Source organism: Grammomys surdaster, unplaced genomic scaffold, assembly GCF_004785775.1.
Source record: "Grammomys surdaster isolate TR1022 unplaced genomic scaffold, NIH_TR_1.0 126271, whole genome shotgun sequence".
Lineage (NCBI taxonomy): Eukaryota > Metazoa > Chordata > Mammalia > Rodentia > Muridae > Grammomys > Grammomys surdaster.
This window is the reverse complement of record NW_021621071.1, coordinates 10,534,647-10,544,084: the sequence shown is the minus strand read 5'-3', so window position 1 is coordinate 10,544,084 and position 9,438 is coordinate 10,534,647. Positions and strand designations below refer to the sequence as shown.

Below are 9,438 nucleotides of genomic sequence, written 5' to 3'. Positions count from 1 at the left end.
AGGAGGAGGAGGAGGAGGAGGAGGAGGAGGAGGAGGAGGAGGAGGAGGAGGAGGAGGAGGAGGAGGAAGAAGAAAGAAGAAAATAACAGTTGATGTTTGTGCCACATATTAACATTTTATTCTAAAAGTCGGCTAGATTAATCTTATAATCTCCCACTTACAGATTCTACCACCCCTACGCCTGAAATAAAATAGTTTTCCAACATGATAGACTAGTGTGAACTTGAACATTGAAGTTCACAGTAAAAATTAACATATGCTCTAATTTTACGCTGCCTATCAATACAGCAGCAGGATATTCCTACGTTAACTTCACCGTCTTAACTTAGTGAAGTTAAAATCAGAACAAGTTAACACATCTCATATTTATTATCTTGGGGAAATAGTCAATATTTTCATCTTTCCCTAGTTCTAGAACAGAAATTCAAATTCTGAGATCTTAAGGTTTGAGTTTTATTTGGATTTTTCCCCCCACACTGAAGTATAAAATGTGTGGTTCGAGAGTGCTCTCGGCATTTAGGTGACAGATCTGATTTACTCTGTACAGGAAGTAGAAAGTTCTTGCTGCATTTTGTAGATATGGTGAGAGCCTTGCACAGGCTTGTCTCTGATGCTGAAGGACATAGGAACAGCAGGTACCAGCTAAGGGTGGATGGACATTGCTGGGTGCTGGAGGGATGGCTCAGTGGTTAAGAGCACTGGCTGCTCTTCCAGTGGTCCTGAGTTCAATTCCCAGCAACCACATGGTGGCTCACAACCATTTGTAGTGGGATCTGATACCGCCTTCTGGTGTGTCTGAGCACAGCTACAGTGTACTCACGTATATAAAATAAATAAATTAATTAAAAAAAAGAATTACATAAGGGTGGACATTGTTACTCTCTGCATGTCCTGCCGTGAACATGACCTTTCTACACTTGTTGCCTTAACTCTTTAGTGCAGGATTATTTATTTATTTATTTATTTTAGTTGAAATTTACTGTATAACTTGAGGAGGGAGTTGTTACCTAATTTTCTTACTCACAGAAATAGGTATTTAGTCCAACAACTGCGTGTGTGAGTTGCTATGTCTCCTTAATAAGCTATGTCATAACCAATACTGTGAGACTAGTTTCTGTCTGTAAAATGGACTTACCCATCTGAAAGCATGGATGGTGTCGAGTAGAACTAAGTCTTAGTACTATCTTCTCCCTTACTTCCTATTTTCTCCATTTTTTAAAAAAGGTAACTTGCTAGAAAAACGCTTTTCTGAGGGTATGATAGAAGAAATCACCAGTAGACTACTGGTGCCCCCAGAAGCATCTAAGCTGCTAACTTTCAAACTGGATTTTAACCTCAGAATCCTCTGTGAGTCTGTACGCAGGGGCCGCTAAATCCCAGCTGTTATTTGTACAGTGGAAGATCTGATGAAACACTCATCTATGGTCACAGTTTGAAGCAGGCAGAACCAGAATGCAGACTCTGTTTTAGATGTGCCTCTGTGTGTGTGTGTGTGTGTGTGTGTGTGTGTGTGTATGTGTGTGTGTGTCTTAGGGGGTGACAAAGCCTTGCTGTGTGGGATTACAGGTGTGGCCCTCTTGAATCTGGGTAGTTCCTGAAGTTTCAATGCAACTCAACCTTTCAACAGCAACATGGAAGATGTCTTGGTATAAAGAAAAAATACCCTGAGCATATTTCTGTATTTAAATACGTCTGGATCGGGTTTAGGTTCGATCTGACCCATGTAACAGTTACACTATTGGGCACGGGCTATGATTAGATATACAGGGGATAATATCATTCCTCTAGTCGTACTGTGCCGTATGTGTGTGCACACCGACTTGTGCCTTCAAAGTGTGCTATTAAACATTTCAAGAGAGGAATACCTCTCTCCCTGACATACTTCTAGGCCAATTTAGAAGTCATTGACCAGATGTCATCTAACACTAATGTTAAATTACCCTGTGTAATGAGAAAATTATGGTACCTAAGCGAAGATAGTAAAGGGAAACCAGACACCCAATGAATGACGCTCAGATTTCAAAATGCAATGATGTCTTCAGAGTCAACGCTGGCCCCATGTGCCTTTAGCAACAGTCAGTCTGGTAGGGAGCAGAAGATGGAGACAGAAGTGAGGCTTATCTCTGTACATGCCAGTGTTGGTTATGCTAGCAGAATTAATGTACCAGCACAGCTCTCAGTTGTCCAAGAAGTCCATTATTGCTACTGAACGGTCATTGTTTCTAATACGCATGTCCTTCCTAGGTATACTTTAAATGCCTGATTATTGCGAACACAGTATGACCAAAGACTAAAAAGTGTATGAAGTCTGACCACTTTTTGGTAATCACCAGCTCTTCTCAGAGAATAAACCTCGCTTACAGTTAGGAAACAACATTTCTGTTTAAGGCTGAGAAGCCAGGATGCAGGAAAATTTCTGCTAATTTGGAAGATGACCTTTAAGTGCACCAAAACCAAATAATCTGTAGGCTGTGACACAGGGCGCGTTCCTCCAAAATGTGTGTGAATACTGCTTTCCGCGGTGGTTCTTGAAAGCCAAACAAAGGGAGCTGGGAGGACAGCTTCCCCCCCTTCCCCCCACGATGGGGACTAACAAAAGAGTCCTCCGGTCCCTTTCAAAAGTTCACCATTAAAACAGGGTCTCCGTAGCACAGCTAATGAGATGGGCTCATGGCGGAAAGCAATCTGTTTTTAAGAAAAAAAAAAAAAAAGAATGTTTAGATCAAAAGTAATTTCTAATCTATGAAATAGGGACTCTTCAATACCCCTCATTCACCAGTAAAGCTTTCATGTGTGTATTATTTACTTCAATCAGGTGTTTTCAATTTACCCTCCCCCCCCTACAAATACATGGCAGGGTTCATCAATACTGACTGACCAACAGTCTTATTCTTTTCCTTCAGAAAAGAGATTTTATTATTATTATTTTTGAGAGAGAGAATGAAAAAGAGAGAAAAATCTTTGCCTAAGCGATTTGCAAGCATCTGTGTTTGAAGCTACTTTTTTTTTTTTTTTTTATGAACACTCCTTAGTAAAATGACTCAAGGTAAAAAAGCAGAAAAGCATCCAATGTTAGGGAATTGCAATCCAATACCATGTAATTTAAACCTGCGGTTGCTTCTCTTGTACCAAATGACATACAGATGGGTGACTGAGCCCTCTCGACGTCGGGAACACAATTGGCCTTTTTGTATGAATGAACGTACATTAAACCCCAAATATTTTCGACAGATTTGCTTAATTCTGATTGTTCAGATCTTAATTATCCAGCCCTTTTGGGAACGAATAGTTTTAACCATGATAATTTGTCAGATTGAGTTTCCAATGAATGAACTTGGGGACAAAATTAGCAGGCACCCTTGTAGCAAATAAATAAAAGCAAAATAAATTTTAAGAAGTCTATGAGGGAGGTAAACAGCAACTCACTCAACTCAGGGCGCCTGTTGTTTGAGAAAGAGGCCTTTTTCATTCAAGCCGAACAGGCACTTATCGGGACACATTTCTGTCTATGTCCTGGACAGCGGTAAGCAGGGCTTCTCACATCAGGGCGAGCCTGGTGTTAACTGCTGTTCAGCTAGGTGGGAGGCTCTCAGGGCTATTGGTGATATGGTTGTTCCTGGGTCTCTTTCTAGACCAACAAAGGATGAGGAGGTTGGTAGAGGTTATTGTGACTCCTGTGGGCCTAGCCAAGGTTATCCTCTGTTGGCTCTCTCCCTGGCTCCCTGTTTTCTGGTGGAGAATTAGCCTTCTGTCTAGGTGGCCAAGATTTTGGAAGCTGATAGCCTTTCTTCAGTCTCACAATCAGGATAGCCAGTTGGTTAATTCTTGCCGAGTTTAACTTCAGTATTCTCATATTCTGTGTTAGGTGCCTTAAAAGTAAACATTGGGGGGGGGGGCGGGTTTCCACTGCCAAGTCGGGAGAAGTTGAATTTCATATTCAGGATACCAAGGCTAACTTCAAGACACGGTAGGGAATCTCTGCTCCAAGGGCCATCTACAGGCTGCTTTCCTCCTGTGATGGATGGCCAAGGAAAGGCCTGTTACTGCAGTGAGGAATGGCTCTCCTGAGTTAGTCATGGTTCTTCTCAGTCACGTGCTCAGGTAAAATAAAAATAGTGTACACAAACAGGTGTAGTCTGAACACTTGACTGCAGACTGCGTATATTGAAATAAAACTACACTTGCTGTCAATGACATTAGAATCATCCCATCATTCAGATACTAATCAGGGAAATCTTCCTAGCTAAATGGTGCCAGGACAGCACACCCTGAAGTAAAATCACACTCAGCTTCCGTTTGTCTGTGTCTTTTTCTTCCTGCCTCTCCGTGTCTCTCTGTCTCTGTTTCCCTCTCCATCTCTGCCTTTGTTTCTCTGAGTCTGTCTGTCTCTGTCTCCTTCTCTCTCTGGAGTTCTTGAATCTCACTTTGTATAAGTAAATGCCTTCTCCTGAAGTCTCCTGGCAGTTTTTTGCTAGCCTGGTAAAACACAGGTTTTAGAAAAACATTTTTTTTGTTTTTTTTTTTTTGAGTCAGGGTTTCTCTGTGTAGCTCTGGCTGTCCTGGAACTCACTCTGTAGACCAGGCTGGCCTCAAACTCAGAAATCCGCCTGCCTCTGCCTCCCAAGTGCTGGGATTAAAGGCGTGTGCCACCACTGCCCAGCTGAATTCACCTTTTAAAAGGGGGTTTCAAGGTATCAGGTGGCATAAAGGATGCGCCACAATCCTGTGGTGAGTTTCTAGTATCATGTGCTAGAAGCCTCTGCTATGACACATTGTTGCTGCTCCCGAGGAATCAGTTGGCTCTCTTAAGTGCGTTCTGTTTGAACTTGGAGACCAGCTTCAGCTCAGGTAAGTCTTTGGAGTCCTTTAGGGACTCTCTGGTCATTGACAAGTAACTGGAGAGCCTTGCTAGGGCAGCCAGCCAAAGCAGGGATTTAGGATTCAGGCTAACATGGGTCTTTCTCCCATATCTTCTCTTTCCAGGGTCGTGTAGGGATAAAAAGAACTGTAAGGTGGTCTTCACCCAGCAGGAACTGAGGAAGCGCCTGACACCCCTACAGTACCATGTCACTCAGGAGAAAGGAACAGAAAGGTAATTTGTGCTGTAATAAGCACAATAAGCAAGCAAACAAGCAAGCAAACAAGCAGGCAGGCAGGCAGGGAGACAGGCAGGCAGGCAGGCAGGCAGGCAGGCAAACACCACTTTCTTCCCCTCGGAGTCATCTTCCCTGTTGATTATTTTAAAGAAACTCTACATTCTGGCTAAGGCCTGCAAAGGACTGTCTTTTAAAGGCTGGAGATGGCATTGTTTAAGTTACACTGAGTTTTGTTTCTGCCTCCCTCAGCGGACATGCTATCTATATAAAGCCATGGGACTTCTGCTAAGGGCCTGTTTTTAGTTTACAAGGAAATGTGTGGAAGCAATAGCGATTTGGGTACTTTTTTTTTTTTTTGGAAGACATCACAGCAAGGCAAACCACGAGGGACATGGAGCTACGCCAGGAGGCTGGCATTTTGAAGGTGGCCATTGTAAAGCATAGACGTTTTGGCTGCAAAACGAAGGTAGCATAATTTAGTTCCTTTCCACCTCACTCCAATTTCTTTTTGAAGCACATGTGGAGAAAGTATTTATTGGCTCATTTGTGGTTGGAATGTCAAAAATTTTCAATAACTGCCCTTGCATGGCTTTGGTCCTTGGAAGTTCGTCCTACATCCTGGAAAGGGGAAAAAAAAAGTTCGTTCACTTCCAAGACTGTTTTTAGTGAATAAAATAAAATCTCTCTCAGCTGATTCCAGCTAAAAAAATAACTTGCCAAGGCCCGATGATTTTGTTGTCCAATTTATACCATGGAGCTTGGGAGCTTGGCATGCGGCTGTGTTACCTCTGATCCAGATTTATTAATGATGTAACTTATGTGTTTCCATTCATGAGCTCTCTCCCACACAGGGGAGCCTTGTTAACAGACACCACGCTCTCCCTGTCTCAGACCCCACTGTTTACCGCGTTTACTGAACGCCGAAGCCCTGACAAAGGTGTGCCTTCCTTGTACCAGCCGTTGGCTAGATCACAGCCTACAGGGCTTCTGCCCGCCAATGCTGTGTGCATGGCTAGCAGAATGATTTAACGTACACAAACAACCAGAGATTAGGTCATTCTTAAAAATTCTGTTTATATAAAAAAAAAAAAATTGGACCTCGTAAAGAGGGTGAGACAATAATAGAAACAAGCTGAGGGGCACATCGACTTTTTTTTTTGGGCTACACAGCTGATCCATATTAACTGAGTGACCGCCTCGACTTTAAGATTGTTAACTTAGAAAAATATTCCCTTAAAGCTGCAATACTCCTTTTCAAACCAAAAAATAAGACTCCTTCCACTCAAAGACTTGGAAACCTGCTCCATTTTTCTGGTCCCCTCTTGCGTAGTGTGGGGTAGCAGAAATCTTAGGTAATAATGTTCTCCGTGTGACTCAAACAATGGGTGGGTTTTTTTTTTTTAATTTGAAAAATATTCTAAGTATTACTTACTAGATGGCTTGATATTTTTACTTAACCTGCACTAGTTTGGAGAAGTTATGTGCATATATATATATATTTAAAGTATATTATATTGTTCAAGTTTCCATATGTCTGGTCTGTTCTCATTTTAGGGTCAAAAACCCTGGAAAATTTTACTAGAGAATTGTATTTTAAACCAATGTGTTCTATAAGAAGAAATACTAGCTTTGTTAATATTTTTGACGATCTGTTTATTGTTTATCAGTGCCTTTGAAGGAAAATACACACATCACAAAGATCCTGGAATATATAAATGTGTTGTCTGTGGAACTCCGCTGTTCAAGTAAGTGTCCTGAAAGCCAGTAGGCTTGGCCGGGTCATGTGACCGCACACTCCTTACTGCTCAGCTCCCTGTGAATCTTTCCTTTGCTGAATTTGATTCTATCTCTTTATATGTTGGTCTACTCCCTGAGAACAAGAATGATTGCAGACTTTCTTGGCTAATTACTAGTGTGATAGGCTAGCTAATCTTGTACTGTTCAGACATTTGAAACACCCAGCATTAACTTTGTTCATCTTCAGTAACCGTCGTCCTTACCAGAGGTATGAAGAAAACATCTCTTGGTAAACAGAGATATGCTTATGTATTTACTGATTTGTCTACCTTCAAGCGATGCCCCTAAATACATTTATGGACCATTTTTCAAGTCACTCATGTACACCCTTCAGATTAAACTACATCCAGTGAGAAGTCTCTTTAGACTTCTACAATGAAGGGACATATTGAAAATAAACATGAGATAATAATATCGTATATCTGAGGTTAACATTGTTTTGACACTGGCCTAAAATCCTCTTTTTAAAAAAGACCCTAACAGGTTCACAATAATGCAGGTACCACATAGACTTTTTGACTAAGACAGATAACTCTTGGTCTGGATAGGATAATCTTATCAAACAAGGACGATCTTTACCAAAGATGTTTTATCTGGGTGTGTAAAATCTCAGGATCCCCGTGTGTCCCATACAATTGCTGCCCCGGGGCAGTGAAAGCAGAACCTTACTTAGGAGTGCTCACTTTATCAGAGACAGGATTAGGAAGTTTCAGAGAATGGATAGCAAATGAAGAATGTAAAACACACTTTAGTTTGCCTGGTGTTTCTCCTTTAAGATACTAGCATTTACAGATATTTCTGAAATAACAGGAAAATGGTAGTTTCCTTAAAAACTTTAAGAGCTCCAACTTTTCCCCAATTACCCTTTTGCACGTTCCTGTTGGTTGACAATCTGTTCCGAATTCTTACTCTTTTTTTTTTTTTCATGTTGAAAAACCGACCTTCAAATTGTCACCCGTTCCCTGTCAGAAAACACACATCCTCATATTTCAACACCTTTAGCTTACGTCAAAATAGTTGACATAACACTTAAGACAGCTGCTGAGCCATGCTAAACTGGTTAATACCCCAACCGGTCAAAGCTGCCCACATCTCTTGGCGTTTTGTTTGAGATGCTCCACCTCTTTCCAATCACGTGATTTCACTGAAGACTCCGCTGAAGGAAACCTTACTGTTTTAAATAAGAAACAGAGCCAACTGTGAATGGAGAATTTAACCCTTGTGAGCATTTGAATCACAAACCCTGAAAGCGAGACTCTTAAACTAACTTGCTTGCCAGAGTCACACTCACCTCCATGACCTTCGAGGTGACCTTTGCTGTGACACTCACGGTGACTCTGTGTCATTTCCTAGTGTTCCTGTCAGCTTCTGTTTGCTAAACTTTTGAGAAATAGGATTTAATTTTTCACTCATACTTCTGCTGGTTTTCGTCATTCACTCTCTATTCTCATCTACTTTGGGGGAAAGGACCCTGCTCCTCCGCCACTGGAGATGGATGGAGTACTTTATTGGCCGTGTACGGTTGTCTTTGTGTTCAGAATGTTCAAAATGTGCACCTGGGTCCCCACAGAGATGCAGGGGCCACAGGGCATGCGCAGTTTTGAGCGACTAGGGTTTTCCCGTCCTTTCTTTCTTTGTGCATGGTTTGCCGAAACTGTGCATCCTGGGGGTCAGTGGCTGGCTGCTCCTTCCGTCTCATCTCTCCTGTGGTTGTTTTCCTCTCTCTTCATTTGGGGTGGTACGCGTTTCATCTTCCCCAATATTGCTGCAGTTTATTGTCCCCTTGTTACAGTCTGCAGGCTCAAGCAGAATGATAGTTCACGGATGTATTAATTTTGAAGGCAAGCTCCCTGAAAAGGGAAAAAGAAACAAAAACAAGAACTAGAGGTGGCAAACATTGAGATAGCTTTGCGGGCTCCTGCCATGGGTCAACCGAACTCCCTTTGCTGCCTGTGTACATGCCTTTCTGTATGTGTATCCATTTTCCACCCAGGGACTTAAATGGGTCACCATGAGAACACATATTATTGACTTTATTCAGATAATAGAAAATGAAACTTTGTGGGGTTTCATAGTTGTTCTGGGGGGGGGGAAGGGAACAAGTCTAATTTGATGGCTAGATATATTGGTGAAGGCTGGGTTTGCAAATAAGTTCATGTGGTCTGTTTTTCCACATATGAATGATGGAAATATGAAGGTCTGAGGTTTGGGCAGAAGGATTTTAAGCAGGTATAACAATATGAAACAAGTGGAAATTTGTTTTTTTGCAGTTATTTGCATTTCTGATAAGTTTTTAAAAGACATAGGGGAAAAGTTATCAATCAGCAGGTCCAGGTTTAGGATCCATAGAGTCATTTGAACAAGAAAGTTTGAAGTGTTTGAAACTATAGGAGAGGGTTAGGATAAGGAGGGGTTTGCTAATAAGAAGCAAAAAGAAGTTAGAAAGAATACAGGCACAGCAGGAGAGGTCGTGTGTACACACACAGCAGGAGAGGTCGTGTGTACACACACAGCAGGAGAGGTCGTGTGTACACACACAGCAGGA

General features: G+C 41.8%; 1 protein-coding gene across 3 annotated transcripts in view; it reads left to right on the top strand.

Annotated features, from left to right (window-relative positions):
• Positions 1-9,438, top strand: part of Msrb3 (methionine sulfoxide reductase B3) — a 116,257-nt gene that overhangs the window by 39,454 nt on the left and 67,365 nt on the right. For all 3 annotated transcript variants that reach the window (XR_003710217.1, XM_028759067.1, XM_028759068.1), the window contains exons 3-4: positions 4,984-5,092; positions 6,764-6,841. Coding sequence is in view for 2 of the 3 variants with exons in the window: in XM_028759067.1 (XP_028614900.1) it covers positions 4,984-5,092; positions 6,764-6,841 (187 nt within the window). In the remaining variant the exon portion in view is untranslated. The remainder of the gene's footprint in view (positions 1-4,983; positions 5,093-6,763; positions 6,842-9,438) is intronic.